This window comes from Pelobates fuscus, chromosome 2, assembly GCF_036172605.1.
Source record: "Pelobates fuscus isolate aPelFus1 chromosome 2, aPelFus1.pri, whole genome shotgun sequence".
NCBI classification, from domain to species: domain Eukaryota; kingdom Metazoa; phylum Chordata; class Amphibia; order Anura; family Pelobatidae; genus Pelobates; species Pelobates fuscus.
The window spans coordinates 27,829,604-27,851,861 of NC_086318.1; the positions used below are offsets into that span (position 1 = coordinate 27,829,604).

General features: G+C 38.6%; 1 protein-coding gene across 1 annotated transcript; it reads left to right on the plus strand.

Annotated features, from left to right (window-relative positions):
* The first annotated feature begins 3,554 nt into the window (after positions 1-3,554).
* Positions 3,555-11,155, plus strand: LOC134586116 (astacin-like metalloendopeptidase). The gene is made up of 12 exons (XM_063441625.1): positions 3,555-3,623; positions 3,732-3,753; positions 3,954-4,019; positions 7,871-8,005; positions 8,086-8,203; positions 8,435-8,613; positions 8,811-8,892; positions 8,988-9,115; positions 9,274-9,386; positions 9,550-9,775; positions 10,387-10,505; positions 10,883-11,155. The coding sequence occupies exons 1-12, from the start codon at positions 3,555-3,557 to the stop codon at positions 11,153-11,155; spliced, it is 1,530 nt and encodes a 509-aa protein (XP_063297695.1).
* The last annotated feature ends 11,103 nt before the right edge of the window (positions 11,156-22,258 follow it).

Sequence of the window (22,258 nt, forward strand, 5' to 3'; positions counted from 1 at the left end):
GAGAAAAGGTGGGTTGGACCCGATGTCGGGAGAAGGCAGGCGCCGCCCATGAAAGGTAGTCTCTATTTCCCTGCAGGAATGTGGGGCGCTTACTCAGGGGTCGATGTATTCCTCCCAGGGTTCCCAGACCCTACGGAAGTGTGGGCACTATATTTTTACTACGACTTGCATGATTTATAGCCAGGTTGCTATAACACCTGGGTATAGCATGCATGCTACTTCCTGATTCCAGCACCATGTGATTTCCATTGCCGCGGCAACGCGTGACGTCATCACGGCACGTGGGGGCATGGCCTCGTCCGCGCATGCGCACGGGACAATGGGAGACGCCAGGGGTACCACTCCCACTATTCTCAGCAGTGGGAAGTCATTTTCCACTAATTTCACCTATATTTATTGTATATAAATGCACTGTTTTACTACATTGTCTATGCCTGATCCTGATGAAAGTCCCTGCTGGGACTGAAACGTTGATCTTATTTTTGATGGATGACTAATAAACTGTAAGTTTTAACCTTCAAAAGTCAGAAAGTGCTGATCACTACCTGTATATATTAGAATTTTCCTGGATTTCAAGCACCCGGCAATCAGTTCACTAAAGCGTGAGTGCAAGGGCTTTCTACATTTTGTTATATATATATTGGTCAGCTTTTATATATATATATATGTATACGTGTATGTATGTATATAGGTATATCCCATAATAAATAATATTTCTGTCATCCATCATTATATATATAACCACCCTAAATAAGGACTATATAAGAATTTATGAGGACTGCATAAGAAATATTAAATACATTTATATAACCAATATTGTAGTTGTATTGTATATTATATACACTTATATATTATATATTAATATTGTATTTTTGGACCTTAAAACATTTGCCAAAATTCAGGAGCCACTGCTCATCAACTTGTCGAACTCATATTTCCATTTGGTTCATCTGGGTTTATTGTTAGCTGATTTTTCCCACTTCCAAATATCCATGGTGCATAATTAAATGCAATTGTTAACTTGCATGTCTGAATCATAGCCTCCAGACTTAAACCTTTAATGCTGAACCTGATTTATCAAGACTATGCTGGTTTTAGCACGCAAACATAAGTCATGGGCAACACAGGGAAAATCATATATATTTGACATGCTTCATGCAATTTTATTTCCACCTTTTTTCTACTTTAAAAAAAAGGTATTTGAAAGAAAGCACTGTGAAAACACCAATCAATGATGGCGTGACACAGTTCCCATTCTGCTGTTGCTCAAATGCAGGATTTTATTGAATTAGTAGTAGGTCAAATCAATATATTTCCATTGACGCACTGATCTTACATTAACATTTCCAGATAATTACACTGGTAGGGCCAGGCACCATTATCACTATAACATAATGCAGTGGCTATGGTGCCGGGCTTTCCCAGTGTCATTTTTCAAAGCATTTTAGAATGGTTTCACAACTAACCTGTGTTCTCAGAGCACCTGTGCAACAGCCAGTCTTTTTCTTCAGAAGAAGCCAGATGTCTACCTAGAGCTAAATCTTGCCAATCTAGGACCATGCTCTTTGGTCTGTAGCATAAACAGTAATATTTACACAATAGCCAATGTCTACCCCCCTAATTCCTCCCACACTTAATATATTTAATATTTCCTTTCTAAAGTGGATACATTTAAATAAAGTTCAGTTCTGGTGATGGGAGATTTTAACTGTGTATTCGATTCAAACAATATAAAAGACCTCCTTGAAATGTTTTTAATCAGGCAAGGAGATTTCATCAAACTTTGTTAAGAGCAGCTCACTATGATAGTTGGAGAATCTTTCACCCCAGTGACAAAGATTACACCTGCTTTAGAAAAACACTCATATTCAAGAATCAACATGATTCTGAATGATGCTATATCTCTGGGAAAGGTAAAAGCCTCTAAAATAATCTCGACCACATGGTCGAATCATAATGTTGTCAAGCTTTAACTTAAGACACAATTTGATGGACCCACCCCAGAATGGAAAAGAAATGGCAAACAACTTCTATCCAAAGAGAATAGGGAATACAATGCAAAAATTATTGCGTTATACTGGCTGAGTAACGATAATGAAGTTTCTCCAGCAGTTAAGTGGTGCAAACTCAAAGGCGTTATTAGATGGCATTTGATTAACTTGGGCGCACAAGCCAAGAAAAATAAATCAATGAAGGGCATTCTAACATCTAAAGTAAATAAAAACCTGGAGTTTATGAAAATGTATTTTTATTATAAAGGGAACAAAGCTGACCAACTTTTTTTATAAATAAAGTTAAAGCACAGCATAATAATAAAATTATATATAAAATAAGACAGGGTCAGGCATTGCTTCTAAAAATTACTGTGATGGACCGCCTGGCACCCCGACCGGGTGCCTCTGTCAATCGGTTCTCCTAGTGCTCACTGAGGGCTCCAAGCACTCCACCAGACACCATAAGCACTGTAGACTCCACAAATCACCGCAGCTTAGTTGGGGTCTCGCCGTCCTCCACCCACCCTGGACCCTAGACCAGGATCCAACTTCCAGTGGGTAGACCTCTCCTACTTCAGAGAGCGTAGCAGGAACAGCTCTTCGAAGAGCTAGTGATTATACTCAGGTGAGTATTGTGATAAAGCAATCACCAGAGTGTATGTAGTTTTCCAATCCCGCAAACATGAGCCAAGACTTCATGAAGACTTCATGTGGTTTCCATTCTGTTTAATGGAAACCACAGCTGGCCTTTTATGCAAGACCCCAAGCAAGGTGTATGCCCACATGGACCACAGACCTAAAATTACTGGCTACTCATATTATAATTACAGAAAGATCTATCTAGAAAAGTGCAAGTATGGAGCAATCCAGTACCAATTTCTGAATAATAAGTTCAAAGGATATATAAATATAGAGAGAGATAATGCCTTTTTAAGTTTCAAGAGTCTATTGACCCAGGGTCCAAAGCAAAAAAACAAAACAAAACAAAAAAAGTAACCTTTATCAGGTTTGTGTATTATCTATTTCTATTTTCTACTCTAATGTTGTTAATTCAGCTATATTTTAGTTATTGGAATACTTTTTTAAAACCTCACCCGTCTGTGAAAATATTTAATTTATTTTGCATTTCCATCAGTGAAAACATTTACTTTGTTTTGCGTTATGCAATATACACACTAAGTTTTGTATTACGTTTTACTGCATTTTGTACTACACTCATTTTGTTTTGTATATCATTATATTAGTACTTTAAACAAAAAAAAAATATAAAAATATTTAAATATATTAAAATTTAAAATATTTCATATATATTTTTTTCTGGTGTTTCAGTTCATTATCTATTTGACATCGTCATAACTTACTTATTATAGAAAGCACATAATTATAGTCTTTAAAGGTTTACTTGTTATAAGAGTTTTCATGCATGTTTATGGATGTAGGAGTGGCTCCCTTAGGGTTGTGATGGTGTCAGCCTCTTCATCCTTGGTATAAGTATATATACTATTCATTTGCAATAATTCAGACAATAAGGAACATAGGAGGATCTTTTATACAGTTACCATGGAGCTGACCAAGATATTACTGCTGATTGTGGCTGAATGGACGATTGGCCTGGCTTTACCTGTGCAGGTATGAATATGTATTCAGAGATAGAGAGGCATTGGTTAGTTTAGAAATGTTCTATTGTTATCTTGTCCAAACACAGACCACATTTATGTTATTTTTTCCCCCCCACAGGTCTTCAATAAAGCATATGAAGGTAAGTATTACATTATTGCCTAGACCTGTACAATAGTTATTAATATGATACATTTTTGTTTCTTATGTTGTGATCCCTCATGAATTTCTATGGATAACAGACAACATTATTATCATATTCTGTGGATTTTTCAAAAGTCAGAGATTTAACATCACAGTGTTACTAACCAGTGAATTTTTGGATTTAACTCTTTTCTCCAGAAACCATCAATGACCTACGTAAAGAAGCTAAAACAGTTTTCGAACTGATAGAAGCTGCAAACAAAGGTGAGATTTACGACAAAAAACTCCAAGTTTCTGTTAACCATGTATGTTTTTATAATAAATACAGAATGTGTGTTAGTAAGGCGCTTCCAGTTAGTGATGAAATGAACAATAATAGCTGCTACCACTAAACATAGGGACTCTCAACCCTATAGGTTAATACATAGAATCAAGTGTACACTCAGTGTAGGAAATTAGTAATAAAAAAACACCACTGGTGTGCATGTGGAGCGCTTACAATTTAACAAACTCACCCCTATGGGTTAACATACACATGTATGAAGACGTATATCGTAACAGTGTATCTGCAACAAATATAAATACAGAAAAGTAACGTTTTAATAAATGTAGTGAGAAAATATAATCTATATGGTCCCACTCACATGTAGCAGAGCCCTTTAGGACAGGCTCAAGTCTCAACAGCCTTTGTGTACTTATGGTGACACAATACCCAATCGATCCTTACGGCGTCAAGAAGTCCTTATGCATCGATCCTTATGGCGTCAAGAAGTCCTTATGCATAAGGACTTCTTGACGCCATAAGGATCGATGCATAAGGACTTCTTGACGCCGTAAGGATCGATTGGGTATCGTATTATTTTTAAACCTTTGTCCCTCTAATTTTAGACTATGTTCTCTGGTTGTGGTAGTTTTTCTTCTTTTAAATATAGTCTCCTCCTTTACTGTGTTGATTCCCTTTATGTATTTAAATGTTTCTATCATATCCCCCCTATCTCGTCTTTCCTCCAAGCTATACATGTTAAGATCCTTTAACCTTTCCTGGTAAGTTTTATCCTGCAATCCATGAACCAGTTTAGTAGCCCTTCTTTGAACTCTCTCTAAGGTATCAATATCCTTCTGAAGATAGGGTCTCCAGTACTGTGTACAGTACTCCAAGTGAGGTCTCACCAGTGTTCTGTACAATGGCATGAGCACTTCCCTCTTTCTACTGCTAATACCTCTCCCTATACAACCAAGCATTCTGCTAGCATTTCCTGCTGCTCTATTATATTTGTGTGTAGTATTGGTGTTTGAGTGAAGGCGTGTGTTTGTATATAATTTTGGAGGATGAATGCATACGTGTGTTTAATATGTAATATTTGTGTTAGATTGCAGGAGTATGTTTACATGTGGTGTTGGTGTTTGATTGCTTGGATGTATTCAGATACACACAAACACTACCACATACATAAATACTTACACAGATATACATATACATTAACACAAAGATGCATATAAATTTGCTGACACATACACACAAAATCATATACAAACTGACACATACACACACACATAGATACACACATTGATACATGCACACACTGATGCATGCACACACTTTGACACATGCAAACACTGACATATACACACACAGATATAAGCAACCTGAGCCCTGACACACGCAAACACTGACACATGCACACACCATGTCACACAGATACACACTGAGATTAACACACACATACACACTGATGCACACTCTGACACACTGATGCACAGACACACACAAACACTGACACACACATTGACATATATATACACCAACAGATGCATACACTGACAAACAGATGCATATGCACACAGACACAAAGATACATGCACTGAAAAACACATAAACACAAACAGATGCACACCATGACACACAGATGACCAAACAGATATACACACTGACACATACACACACCTTGACATAGACACACACACATGCAATATGACATGCACATAAACACATATATGTGATATTTTTTATATCTGCAGCTATCCTCTTGTTAGCTTACCTTTTGTGTCCAGGAGGGTGGCTTGTTGATGTTAAGGTGGGGTTTGGAGTCGCTCATTCTTTATGCTGCCTCTGCCTGTGCAGTGCTCTTAGTAAGAAGCTGGGAGGAAATGGCTCCCAGACAGCCACAGGACCCCTGTCTAGCAATGAAGAAATAATACCCATCGGGTGGCCCTAAGAACATGAGCCAGCCGATGTGCCCCATGAGCAGTAGTTCCGCCACTGAACTGTCTGGGCGCCGAGGAATGCCACCCGAGTGCTTGCAAGCTATACATCCTCCACATTGATATGTGCCCACCAATGTATTTTTTAACCAGCTGTTTTCCCTATGTACCTAAGATGATTTGGAACAAGTAGACCTTTTTAGGCTGCTGTTTCACCTTGCTGTGATTGATGATTGGGTCATTAGTATCTCTTTTAGGTGTATATCTTGTGTGAGTAGGGGCCAAAATCTATTTAGAATTGATTTGGCCTCCTCCAAGCCTGTATCAAAATCAACAAAACAGCAGATTAAGTCAGCAAAATCAGTTTTAGTGTACTTCAGAATGATCTCCCTATCCATGTCAAGGGCCCTTTTGTATGCCACTTTAAGGCAACTGTTAGAGTATCCTCATTCCCTTAACTGTGCTCTTAAAAATGAGGATTGTTCCTTAAATCCTTTAAAGTGGAAGAGTTTCTCTGAACTCATAGGTACTGTTCTACCAGAATACCTTTTTTGAAAGGTGTTGGATGATAACTGTTCCACTTTAGAACTTTGTTTGTAGCTGTTGCTTTTTTATACAGGGTGATTTGTAGATGGTTTGATTAATCTATGGAAATTGTAAAGTGCAAAAAGTTAAGATAGAATTTCTCCCCCTTCTTGGTAAATTTGAGGATAAGATGTTTGATATTTGATAATTTTACAAACTCAAAGGTTTTCAAAGTACCTGTCGAGATAACCAACACATTGTTGATATATATTTTCAATGTGTGGATAAATCTGTTTATATGGATGCACTTCTCCAAAACATTTTTTGTTCTTTTCCACTGCAGGTTGGCATATGAGGGGGCACATGATATCCCAATTACAGTCCCCTGCACCTGTTGGTAGAACATGTTGTTACGTAGGAAATAATTATGAGGGAGGGTAAAAGACAACAGTTCAATTACAAAAATTCACTGTGTGCTCAATGAGCTTAACTCGTTGATTCAAGGACCCTTCTAGTGTGTTTTGATACCATTTTTGTGTGGTATAGATAATTATAGGAATTCTACATCTAAACTGCAAAGAAAAACACCTGAGGAAACCATGATAGAAGAGAGATAGTTAAGAGTTTCCTTGGTGTCTTTAACCCCTTAAGGACACATGACGTGTCTGACACGTCATGATTCCCTTTTATTCCAGAAGTTTGGTCCTTAAGGGGTTAACATCCTCAGAAATTTATCTACATACACAGTGCCATTCTGAGTTAGATTTTCCACTCCAAACAAAATTGGTCTGCCAGTCAGTATAGTAAACTGTTTGTGTTTTTTAGGTAGGCAGTACAAGATCAATATTCTTGCAGATTTTTTGCAAATATAAAGATATTCCTCCTTAGACATCACCTTGTTTTTCAAAGCTTCATAGAGTATGGTCTTATATTGACAAGAAAGCAGGACATGGGATTCATTTTTAAGATCTCGAGTCCTTCAGAATTGTCTCTGCCATATTAACATAGTTAATTCTGATCATTATCACTATGTTTCTTATTCTTCTTTTTCTTCTTCACATCTACATTTACTAATACGGAATTACTTGGTGATAATGATATTCACTGGGTCAAATATGACACCTATCTTAATAGCACAAGGAAGCACACACACTTTTTAATGTGATCAAGCACATAGTTTATATAATCAGGGATTCTCCAGTCAGATCCCCTTTACTGAAGATTATATACTTTTACATATTTCCCTCTTATAATACAGATTACTTGTGTACTCCTATAGAGACGTTAATGTTTTGTTTGGTTGCTTGCTATTACTTTAGCATGTTATTCCTCATTCTTTCCTAATTTACAAAGTCTGTTTGATAAATATTTTGCCATTTTAATTCCAGATATTAGCAAGCCTCTAGTGCATGGAGACATTGTCGTTAATACTGGCCGGGGTGTGAAGAATTGCTATAGTTGCTTCTGGCCGGCATCCCCGGATGGAGTGGTTCCTGTCCCTTATGTTATTTCCTCAGTATACTGTAAGTTATTACAAACATTTGTTTACTAAAAATATTTGAATGTTTTTGTTTTTTAACAAAATCTCATCTTATCTCTTCAGCAAGCATTCAGAAATTGCTTATTACTGAGTCCATGAAACAGATTGAACTCATGAGCTGTGTGAAGTTTGTTCAGAGAACATCACAATGGGACTATCTGAGCCTTGAATCTGGAAATGGGTGAGTTTACACATAAGGGAGATTGGTCAGAACTCAATTCACATGACAATTTGGAAACACTGAACAGGATCAAGTTTGGTTTGACAGATTTGGTTTCACAGCATCTGCTTAATAAAACTAGCTTGTCTGAAATTTAACTCACTTATTCCTTTTTTATAAATTGTATTCTCTGAAACAATGCCTATGTAATAGTTAATGTTCTTTAATTCATTTATCTACATAATTTCTTAGGTGCTGGTCAAATGTAGCAAGGCAAGGTGGCAAACAGACTGTCAGTCTGGACAAGTCAGGCTGCCTGGGCTCAGGAACAATCCAACATGAACTTATGCACTCTCTGGGATTTTTCCATGAACATAGCAGGAGTGACAGAGATAACCATGTTGACATCTTTTGGAAGTACATCAGTGATGGTAAGCAATTAAACCATATATGCAAAACCAAAACCCATGGAAAATCAGACTATAATGTTCATAGAATGTTTGGTAGTGAGGAGAAATTGACTGATAAATCTATTCACCTAGTTAATAGCCTGTAAACAATTAGTCAACACTATCCGTGTAAGATGAATAATAACCTTTATATTGTTTGCAAATATATTTCATTTTAGCAAACAAGTTCAACTTTAACATCGTGGACAGCAACAATATGAACCTTCCGTATGATTATACATCAGTCATGCATTATCAAAAGTGAGTACATTTTATGAACATCCACAATGTTGTCTTATCTAAAAATGATATTGTCCTTCTTCTTGGGTATAAAAACCTCATGCCTCTCTCTACAGTACGGCTTTCACTAACACCCCTGGTCACGCTACCATAGCTGCAAAAGGCAATGCTTCTTTACCACTTGGACAGAGTATAGGAATGAGCCACCTGGATGTGATCAAACTTAACAAACTCTATAACTGCAGTAAGAATTTCTCTGATATTAATATTTATAATGTCAACACATTTGTTCTCTTAACGAATACATTATTTTGGTTTCCCTGATCCTTTAGTTGCATGTCCTATAACTGCCCAGAATTTTTCAGCAATATTTTAAAAAACATAACCTTTTTGTTTCCTTAGATGTCTGCCGAGTGAAACTAATGGATCAATCAGGGTCTTTCTCAACTGACAATGTCTCATTCGGACAAGATCGTAGTTGCCTCTGGTTAATTCAAACTGACTCTTTCAAACTGGTTGGTATAAAGCTAACATGATTAAATATAATTTCTTCTTGTTTTTGGATTCTTATTACACAGTTCTATAATTAATTGGACATTTAAACCTATTTATCGTGTTCTGTACTGACATTTCCTTTGATCTAATCTCAACCCTCACATTGTGATCTTCTTTACCCAGGTTCATCTTCAGCTCAGTGACATTAATATCCCTGCTTCCGCTGGATGCTCTGACAGCTATATAAAGGTTTATGATGGGAACAGCAAATCTTCTAGTGTTATCTTGGACAAGACTTGTGGAGCTGGAATAATCCCACCACTTATCTCTTTTGGGAATAGCATGCTAATAGAATTCATGAGCAATCAGACACCATATCTTAGCAGATTTAATGCTTTCTATGAGACAGGTACATACCCCCTGTTAACACAAATGCAGCACTCACAATGGCTTGAAAATTTCTTTTTGCATTAATATATAAATTGTAATGTTATTTAACATGTATGGAACTCTTTTCTAAAAATGTTTGATAGCTTTTTAACATTACTAGGTGTTTAAATCAACTAAGGGCTTTATCCTCCTTTTTTTCGATACTACCATATATCTTGTTTTGTAAACATTACCTTTATAATCAAACAGATAGTATGGGTTATAGTTTATTGGACATTTTGTGAATGAAGGTTCAGTTTCCATATCCTGATTTTGAAGACAAACTATGTCATATAAACATCTATTTTGCCATCTAAAAACATACACATTACAAATTAAAGGATAATTCAGTTACTAATAGAAAGATATTGAAGCAGAATATGTAATACTTGAAGTACTTAATGTGTTTTGGTCACTACAGCACAATATTAGGTGTATTGATGTTCTCCCTTAATACATAATTCTTCTGTTGTGTGTTTAGTTAATTCAATCTTTCAGGTAAAAAGATTGCACCTGTGCAAATGGGACAATTGCTTTGTAACTGTTAAATGGAATCTTGTGCTTTATTAAATAACATTTATTTACATACAGTTTCTTATGGAGGAACTTTAACCAGCCCTTCTGGAAGAATCATCTCTCCATCCTATGGCAAGGCATATCCCAACAATATAGATGCTGAATGGTCCATTATAGCTCCACCACAGTCTAAAGTAAGGTCAACCAGGGTATCAATACAGATTATAAAAAGATAGAACGTGTTCTCTGGAAAACAAAAACATAGCAAACATGTTAAGTAAGTTTTATTGTGTGTTCTTTAACCCCTTAAGGACACATGACATGTGTGACATGACATGATTCCCTTTTATTCCAGAAGTTTGGTCTTTGGTCTTAAGGGGTTAATGCAATTTTGAATCATATATAGTTTAAGAGAAAAAATTAATCGATAGTAAGAAACAAAGTGCATGAATAATAGAAAATATACTATGCTTTTCTGTTATGTCAATGAAGGCACTTGCTGAGTTCTAAAGAACTACAAACACAATCCTTACAATGTGCTCTTTAATATAGGATGAGCCTTTTCTTCTAGGTGTTTCTGGAATTCATTGATTTTGACCTGCAAGATTGCTCAGGTTGTTCCTGTGACTCTCTGACTATAATTGATGGTGCCAGATCAACTTCCCCAGTCCTGGGCAAATACTGCAACACTGATGTGCCCGATTCTTTGACATCTTCTGGAAATGTGATGATATTGAGGTTTCACAGCGATAACCAGACAAGTTCTTTTGGTTTCTTTTTATCATATTTCTTTGGTAAGACTCAAAAGTGGAGCATCAATCACCAGCGTTCACCCCAGCAGTGATGTTTAAAATGAGCCTTTAAATTATTTCTTGCAGTTTGTTTATCTCTTGAATAGACATTTCTAGATATTTAGATATAGGTGTGTTTAGCCTTTTGCAATATTTTCTGGTTAAAGTCAGATTACTCTTATTTTTCTCCCAAATGCCAAAATCACTTTTGCTAATAAGAATTTTTCGTTTAAACTTCCTATCCTATACACTTTAAAAAAGTAAAAGTGTTTACTATGAATACATGCTGCATGGATACATGTATAACGTGACAGACCTTTTATGTGTTGTGTGCATACATAATTCTTCCAGGAATCAGCAATGTTGTCAATCACATAAATAACACAGTTCTTGCAGGAACACAAACAGTATAATAATAGGACTCTAGCAAAACACAGAGTGTATCTACATCATGTCCTTTCTAATTCCTCATGGCCACTCTAACTTCCTTCTCTGCCTTGCAGTGACCGGCAGCTGATAAAGAACATGGAGAGAGAAGATATTTAGAGATGAGAGACAAAATCTTCATAATAAAAAGGCAAATAAATGCAAAATGATGTATCTGTATGTAAATGTTTAAAGTGTTATCCATGCAATAAATACAAATTCAAACACATTATACAAAGTATATTTCTGTTTTGCTTATTTTTCTCACAGTGTCACTTTTACATTTTTCTTTTATTTTAAAAGTGATACAGATATTGTGGCAACCAATATAAATGTCAAAATCAATGATAGCCAGCATACTTCTATGTAGGGGTACTTATTATTGCACTTGTACATAGTATGATCTGGACGGTGATCTTGCAAAGGAAGCTTTAACCAGTGCAGACCATACTCATATAGGCAGATTATAGCCTTAGCTAAAGGAGGAGTTCTGCATTTCTGGAAGAAACTACTCTCTATCTGTATCATTAGATAGATTTGTTACATTTGGATTAGACTCATTAGACGTGCTCGTGCTGAGGAAGCTGATTGGCGAAACGCTTTGACGTCAGAGAAGGGGGAGGAGCTTGCAGCTTGCAGACCATGGAGTCCTGAAGCGTTTTTCCGGTACACGGCAACACACGTGGAGAATCTTTTGCAGCCGAATAAGGAGAACACTGGACACAGCAGCCTGCTACCCTGACATATTAAGCTCTCATAGTGAGTTGTCACATATGTGTCATACTCACCAACAAATCCAGTAAGGGGCTTGTCACCCTATCTTTTATTTCCTTTTATTCTAGTTTATGTATATGTGTACAATTTTTTCTGCATGTGGCAGATAATACATTTATGATCCTTTTTTCCTATTGGAACTCCATCTTAGTATTCCCAAAACAATACTTTTCAACATGCATATGTTTATATATTTAATGTAGACAATCTGCACTACTACTGTTTTCTTTTTTTCCTTTTATATACATCGCTATTATTGGAAGATATACCACACACCGACAACAGTTTGTATATATATACTTCTATTTTTTGTCTCATATATGGTGAAATTGCTCCACTCACTATCACACATAATTTTCTCTTTTTGGTGGAGTTTGGGGTTACACCAGAGTGGGAAGCAATTTTTGGTAAATTTAGCACCCACATTGTATTTATCTATAATAATCTAGCCTTTGTTTACATGGTGTTGATCTGGGTTTACAATCTGTTTTATACAGTTGCAAGAAAAAGTATGTGAACCCTTTGGAATGATATGGATTTCTGCACAAATTGGTCATAGAATGTGATCTGATAATCATCTAAGTCACAACAATAGACAATCACAGTCTGCTTAAACTAATAACACACAAATAATGAAATGTCGCCATGTTTTTATAGAACACACCATGTAAACATTCACAGTGCAGGTGGAAAAAGTATGTGAACCCCTAGACTAATGACATCTCCAAGAGCTAATTGGAGTGAGATGTCAGCCAACTGGAGTCCAATCAATGAGATGAGATTGGAGTTGTTGGTTATAGCTGCCCTGCCCAATAAAAAACACACACCAGTTCTGGGTTTGCTTTTCACAAGAAGCATTGCCTGATGTGAATGATGCCTTGCACAAAAGTGCTCTCAGAAGACATACGATTAAGAATTGTTGACTTGCATAAAGCTGGAAAGGGTTATAAAAGTATCTCCAAAAGCCTTGCTGTTCATCAGTCCACGGTAAGACATATTGTCAATAAATGGAGAAAGTTCAGCACTGCTGCTACTCTCCCTAGGAGTGGCCATCCTGTAAAGATGACTGCAAGAGCACAGCGCAGACTGCTCAATGAGGTGAAGAATAATCCTAGAGTGTCAGCTAGACTTACAAAAGTCACTGGCAAATGCTAACATCCCTGTTAGCGAATCTATAATACGTAAAACACTAAAAAAGAATGGATTTCATGGGAGGATACCACAGATGAAGCCACTGCTGTCCAAACAAAACATTGCTGCACGTGTACAGTTTGCACAAGAGCACCTGGATGTTCCACAGCAGTACTGGCAACATATTCTGTGGACAGATGAAACCAAAGTTGAGTTGTTTGGAAGAAACACACATCACTATGTGTGGAAAAAAGAGGCACAGCACACAAACATCAAAACCTCATCCCAACTGTGAAGTATGGTGGTGGGGGCATCATGGTTTGGGGCTGTTTTGCTGCGTCAGGGCCTGGACGTATTGTTATCATCGAAGGAAAAATTAATTCCCAAGTTTATCAAGACATTTTGCAGGAGAACTTAAGGCCATCTGTCTACCAGCTGAAGCTCAACAGAATATGGGTATTGCAACAGGACAATGACCCAAAGCATAGAAGTAAATCAACACAGAAAGGCTTAAACAGAAGAAAATACGCCTTCTGAAGTGGCCCAGTAAGAGTCCTGATCTCAACCCGATTGAGATGCTGTGGCATGACCTCAAGAAAGCGATTCACACCAGACATCCCAAGAATATTGCTGAACTGAAACAGTTCTGTAAAGAGGAATGGTCAAGAATTACTCCTGACCGTTGTGCACGTCTGATCTGCAACTACAGGAAATGTTTGGTTGAAGTTATTGCTGCCAAAGGAGGTTCAACCAGTTATTAAATCCAAGGGTTCACATACTTTTTCCACCTGCACTGTGAATGTTTACATGGTGTGTTCAATAAAAACATGGCAACATTTCATTCTTTGTGTTTTATTAGTTTAAGCAGACTGTGATTGTCTATTGTTGTGACTTAAATGATGATCAGATCACATTTTATGACCAATTTGTGCAGAAATCCATATCATTCCAAAGGGTTCACATAATTTTTCTTGCAACTGTAGAACTTTTTCAAAATCTTAGTTATTCTTTACTAGACCATAAGTTCATCTGAAGTTGATGTCTTGGAAATGTTTGATTCTTCCACAGTCTTCCAGTGTTAATTTAGTTATTAGCCTTTCTTTTAACTCCTTGAGTATTATCTATCTTGGCAGGGCCGATGCAAGGATTTTGTCTCTTCCTCCGGTCCTATTTATGGCTTTCTCCCCCAGCCTGTTTTGTGTCTTACTCCCTCAGTCCCTTTGTGTGTCTCTTTTCTCCCTAGCCATACCCACATATATGTACAGGCAAAAATACATACATGCACAAAGACACAAACATACAGCCATACAGCCATAAAGAGGCACAGACATAGTTATTCAGGCACAAAGTCACAAAAATATGCAGCCACAGTCATAAGCAAACTAACAGTCATGCAGAGACACACAGATAGGCATACCGATATATACATAAACATCCATAGAGTCATAAAGAAACATACTGACACATTTATAAATAAACATACAAACATGAATAGACATATATAGACAGGCATACAGAGACACACAAAGACATACAAAGACTTAAAGAGACATACAGAAACATACATATACAGTCAAACGACATAGTCATAAAAAAAGACATGTATGTGTCATACAGAGACATACAGACTCAGACATTCAGAGACCTACAGCCACAGACATTCAGAGACATGCATACACAGACATAGAGACACAGATATACAGACACATGTAGCCATACATACAGTGACAATTACATACTTACATCTCAGTCCTGTGCAATCAGGTCCCTAAGACGCATGTTGTCCAGCTCTGTGATCTGAGGAGTTCCAATTCAGCAGGCAAGCCCCATCACTAGGCACCCCATCACTCCAGGTTAGCTCAAATGGCTAGCATCCACTTAACTTTTAATAGAAGAAGGCTCATTGATGGAAATATGGTCAGTAGTGTCTGCATTGGCAGAAGCTGGATAATAAAGTACTACGATAACGCTGATGCACTCAGCCAATAAATAACTGGCAGTATTAGCATACAGCTTCTGTGCCTTTAGAGGAGGCTTGATGTCTGGATACTCCTGACATCATAGCCATTAAAGTGGTCTGCTGTAGTTATGATTTTGTAGTAACTCTGTAAAGTTAGGAATCTTCTTTTCAAGACTAAAGCTTTGTGGCCCATTTTATCACTGAATCAATGCAATATTATTTTTACTGTTGTAAGTCTGGAGAAATCCAGCTACCTTTGCTTTTGGAGTAGTCCAACTTAAGGTGATGCACTCCCTAGAATTCTACCATGAACAAAGCAGGAGCAACATAGATAGATATGTTGATATCATGTGGCAGTACATCAATGAAGTTAAGCAATATGGACACAAATGAAAACTCAGTGCTTTGGGGCAATACAACTATAGCATATTCATAGAATAATGAGCATTGATATCAGGTTAGCTATTCTATCAATTCTTCTAGTCAATAGACTAAACAATGATAGAGAGCAATACTACCAGATAATACCTAATAATATTTTGTATTTTTATTTCTTTAACATGATTGGCACAATTTCAAGTTTGGGATTAACGACAATCTGAATATGTCATAAGATTATAACTCAATCATGCATTATCAAAACAGAGTAAAATTCTAGTTTATAAAATCATGCTAATCTGTCCAGTTGTGCTTAAAGTTTCATACCTTTGGAGAATTGGTAATATATGCACCATTTTTAAAGAAAACATGAGTGAGCAGGCCAAACACATTTCTTTTATATCTTATCACCTACGCCTATTAGGATTGAACAATACCTAACATTGCTCTCCTCTTGTGAGTATACCTTGTTTTCCTTTTATCCTTTTTTATACAGAGAGCACTAGATTTTGTTTTTATTTGCTATTTCATATACCAATGACATCTGACTGCTACACTGTGGTAACACTGAAAAAGGAGCCCTCCACTACTATGAAGACACCTTCCAACATACTACCGCGACTACCTATGTATTCTCAGATGGCGATTATAATGTCCAGGCGCAAAAATCTGGAGCCAAATACTGCCAAACATAGGAAGAATGTCCGTTCAAGCTACTCACTGGGTAAAGTCCAATATTAAATGTCCAATGTTACAGGAATAAAACACCCAAGGACCTCTTCCCAGTGTTTCAACACTGATATAGTTAAATATAAACCAGGTTCTGGAATAGAGAGCAAAATATTTCCAATTGTGTAGCAGCACTTTTCATGTCACCACCACCATACACCTCAATAGGGAGCCTCCTCACCTTCTATAGATCCATTCAATATAGTCCCTATTACGTATCAGAGTAGCTGGGCAGTATATTTCAAGTGTGCTGGGCCCCCTGCAGAATACAGGTAGTGGGGGGCTGCACCATGCCTCATGACCTCTGGCTCCAGGGCTCCAGCCAATGTGATCTCCCCCCTCCATGGCCACAGGTGAGATACAGGGAGAAGGGGAAAAAAAATTACTATTAATGGATGGAAAAAAAAAACTGTAGGCTTTTCCCCCCACATTTTGCAGCCCCATACATTTACACACACTATACACTAACATTTACACACACTATACACTAACATTTACACACACTACATCCTTACACAAACACACACTCTGCATTCACTATACACATCGAATTTAATATGCACAAACACTACATCCACTACACAAACACACATACACACTCTGCATTCACTATAAACACACACTACATCGACTACACAAACACACACTCTGCATATAATATACACCTCATACATTACACAAATGTACAATCTGCATCCACATACAAACTGCATCCGTTAAACACACACTGCATCCACTTAACACACGAACTCTGCATCCACTACACACATTCTCCATCCACTATACACACACCAGAATCAATACACACTGCATCCCTGTGGGCTGACTCAGTGGGTGGGGGGGGGAGCAGCAGCACTTTGGGCGGACTCGGGTGCAGGCACCTGGGGGCCCAGACCTTGAGCTGTGTCAGGGGCCCCAAAATTTCTGATGGCAGCCCTGTGTGTATATATATATGCTGTTGTACCTTGCACTCAGGCTTCAAAGTTGTGTGACCGGGTGCATCACCAGGGCTCCAGTATCCCAGCAATTGAAACAGTTGGCTGCACTCTCAGATTTCCTTAAAACTTTACTTTTATTGAAATATTTAAGAGAAGATCAACGTTTCAGTCCCTCTTGTGGACTTTCATCATGATCCTGATGAAGGTCCACAAGAGGGACTGAAACGTTGATCTTCTCTTAAATATTTCAATAAAAGTTACGTTTTAAGGAAATCTGAGAGTGCAGCCAACTATTTCAATTGCATATATATATATATATATATATATATCAAAACATGCATTGAATCCCCTGGGGATACGAAGCAGCCCTGGAAAAAAATCTATGCCAGCCCCATAAGTCATTGTGCTATGTAGGGTGTATATATATATATATATATATATATATATATATATATATATATATACAGGGAGTGCAGAATTATTAGGCAAGTTGTATTTTTGAGGATTAATTTTATTATTGAACAACAACCATGTTCTCAATGAACCCAAAAAACTAATTACCGTATATACTCGAGTATAAGACGAGTTTTTCAGCACATTTTTTGTGCTGAAAAACACTCACTCGTCTTATACTCGAGTCAGTTGTCTGTATTATGGCAATTTTCATTGCCATAATACAGACATGGACCGGGGGCTGTCAGGAAGCTGTAACTTACCTTCACCGCAGCTCCTGTCAGCTCCCTTCTCTCTCCTCCGTCCGTGCAGCTCCCAGGTCAGCTCCCTCTGCAACTCTCGCGAGAGCCGCGGGGTCAGAGCGTTGCCACGGGTTACCGTGGCAACGCTCCGCGCGGCCGCGAGAGTTGCAGAGGGAGCTGACCTGGGAGCTGCACGGACGGAGGAGAGAGAAGGGAGCTGACAGGAGCTGCGGTGAAGGTAAGTTACAGCTTCCTGACAGCCCCCCTCCTACAGCCCATCCACTGGACCACCAGGGAGTGAGAGCCCCCCTCCCTGGCCAGCTAACAAGCAGGGAGGGGGGACGAAAAAAAAAATAAAAAAAATAATAATAAAAAATAAAAAATAAAAAAATAATAATACAAAAAATAATAACATTAAAAAAAAAATATATATCACAATAATAATAAAATAATAATAATTAATAAAATGCCCACCCCACCAATGCTCTGCACTCACACACACACACACTGCACTCACACACACTCATACACACACTGCACTGCATTCATTATATACACACACTGCATTCATACACACACTCATACATACACACATACACACACTGCATTCACACTGCACTCATACACACACACTGCACTGCATTCATTATATACACACACTGCATACACACTGCATTCATACACACACTGCATTCACACTGCACTCATACACGCACTGCATTCATTATATACACACTGCACTCATATACACACACTGCACTGCATTCATTATATACACACTGCATACACACTGCACTGATACACACACACTGCACTCATATACACACTGCACTCATATACACACACGGCACTCCATTCATTATATACACACTGCATTCATACACACACTGCACTCATACATACACACTGCATTCATTATATACACACTGCACTCACACACTGCACTCATATACACACACTGCACTGCATTCATTATATACACACTGCACACACACTGCACTGCATTCATTATACACACACTGCACTCATACACACACTGCACTCATATACTCGCACTGCACTCCATTCATTATATACACACTGCATACACACACAGCATTCATATACACACTGCATTCATACACACACACACTGCATTCATTATATACACACACTGTAAATAAATATTAAATTAATATAATTTTTTTAGGATCTAATTTTATTTAGAAATTTACCAGTAGCTGCTGCATTTTCCACCCTAGTCTTATACTCGAGTCAATAAGTTTTCCCAGTTTTTTGGGGTAAAATTAGGGGCCTCGGCTTATATTCGGGTCGGCTTATACTCGAGTATATACGGTAATATCAAATCTGAATATTTTTGGAAGTCGTTTTTAGTTTGTTTTTAGTTATAGCTATTTTATGGGGATATCTGTGTGTGCAGGTGACTATTACTGTGCATAATTATTAGGCAACTTAGCAAAAAACAAATATATACCCATTTCAATTATTTATTTTTACCAGTGAAACCAATATAACATCTCAACATTCACAAATATACATTTCTGACATTCAAAAACATAACAAAAACAAATCAGTGACCAATATAGCCACCTTTCTTTGCAAGGACACTCAAAAGCCTGCCATCCATGGATTCTGTCAGTGTTTTGATCTGTTCACCATCAACATTGCGTGCAGAAGCAACCACAGCCTCCCAGACACTGTTCAGAGAGGTGTACTGTTTTCCCTCCTTGTAAATCTCACATTTGATGATGGACCACAGGTTCTCAATGGGGTTCAGATCAGGTGAACAAGGAGGCCATGTCATTAGATTTTCTTCTTTTATACCCTTTCTTGCCAGCCACGCTGTGGAGTACTTGGACGCGTGTGATGGAGCATTGTCCTGCATTAAAATCGTGTTTTTCTTGAAGGATGCAGACTTCTTCCTGTACCACTGCTTGAAGAAGGTGTCTTCCAGAAACTGGCAGTAGGACTGGGAGTTGAGCTTGACTCCATCCTCAACCCAAAAAGGCCCCACAAGCTCATCTTTAACCCCTAAAGGACCAAACTTCTGGAATAAAAGGGAATCATGACGTGTCAGGCACGTCATGTGTCCTTAAGGGGTTAATGATACCAGCCCAAACCAGTACTCCACCTCCACCCTGCTAGCGTCTGAGTCGGACTGGAGCTCTCTGCCCTTTACCAATCCAGCCACGGGCCCATCCATCTGGCCCATCAAGACTCACTCTCATTTCATCAGTCCATAAAACCTTAGAAAAATCAGTCTTGAGATATTTCTTGGCCCAGTCTTGACGTTTCAGCTTGTGTGTCTTGTTCAGTCGTGGTCGTCTTTCAGCCTTTCTTACCTTGGCCATGTCTCTGAGTATTGCACACCTTGTGCTTTTGGGCACTCCAGTGATGTTGCAGCTCTGAAATATGGCCAAACTGGTGGCAAGTGGCATCTTGGCAGCTGCACGCTTGACTTTTCTCAGTTCATGGGCAGTTATTTTGCGCCTTGGTTTTTCCACACGCTTCTTGCGACCCTGTTGACTATTTTGAATGAAACGCTTGATTGTTCGATGATCACGCTTCAGAAGCTTTGCAATTTTAAGAGTGCTGCATCCCTCTGCAAGATATCTCACTATTTTTGACTTTTCTGAGCCTGACAAGTCCTTCTTTTGACCCATTTTGCCAAAGGAAAGGACGTTGCCTAATAATTATGCACACCTGATATAGGGTGTTGATGTCATTAGAGCACACCCCTTCTCATTACAGAGATGCACATCACCTAATATGCTTAATTGGTAGTAGGCTTTCGAGCCTATACAGCTTGGAGTAAGACAACATGCATAAAGAGGATGATGTGGTCAAAATACTCATTTGCCTAATAATTCTGCACTCCCTGTATATACACCCTACATAGCACAATGACTTATGGGGCTGGCATAGATTTTTTTCCAGGGCTGCTTCCCCAGGGGATTCAATGGGGAAAGTCCTTGTAAGGACTAGAGCTCCCAGGACCGAGTGTCGTACAGTGCCTGAGGGTGTCTAGAGCGAATTCCCCATTTGGCTCCAGGAAAGAGTGGTTCCAGGGCCCCAGTCAAGCCACGGCGACTGTGGGCAGAAGTGCTGCGGTTTTGTCCCCTGATCCAGCTAGGCAGTGGTCATTGTCGGAGGTACCCAGCCAGGGGTAGAGGAAGCTCCGTTATATGTTCTGTTTCTGTTGTTGATGTCTCATATGAAATAGAAACATAGAAAAGAACAACAATAGCATAACCCAGTATATTTAAAGATCTACTTTCTATGGTGATAAAAATAAACTCACAAAAGGAGAGGCTCCAATCAGCTCTTAGATAGCGCTTAGAGCTTTATGATCCCCGTTTATATATTTATTCCCATATAGACCACTAGGGGTCATCCTGGTAAAATTAATGCAATCTCCATCTTATCCATTAAAGGTCATTTTTCTTACTGATAATTAATGATGTCATACGGTGGAGGAGTTTCAATAATAGGTTCAAAATACTAGAATTATGTTGTGATACCTATCCACTAGTTGAGATCCCCCCTCTGCCCAAAAGTCTGTTACCAAGTATACATCAAAGCAGGTCACTCAAATTATTCTAGATTTGTGAAATGAGACACTACAGGCAGTGGCGGATCTACTGCGGTTGCTGCGACTGGATCCGTCACTCCAGGGGGGCGGCCACCCTGCAGACCCCTGCGACTGTGGGTCCCGCTGGCTGAGTAATGTGGCCCCGGCCCATACGGTGTAACCCATGGGGCTGCATTGAAAGGGCCCATCAGGTGACATTTAGGGCCACCCGATGTTATGCATTTCCAGTTGACCGATTCAGAACATTGTGTCAGCCACTGGGAGGAAGTGACTGCCCCAGTCACTTCCTCCCAGCAACCACCAGGAGCCACGTGGGGGGAAGGAAAGGAGGTAGTCAGAGTGGGAACTCTAACTCCCATCAGGTTGAGCTACTGGACCCAAGGGAAAGGTATGTGTCTGTATGAATCTCTGTATGTGTGTTTGTGTATGTATGTCTGTCTGTATGTCCATATGTATGTGTGTGTATGTCTGTCTGTGTGTATGTAAGTCTGTGTGTACGGAGGGGGGCCCCAGGGCAATTTTTGCGCCGAGTC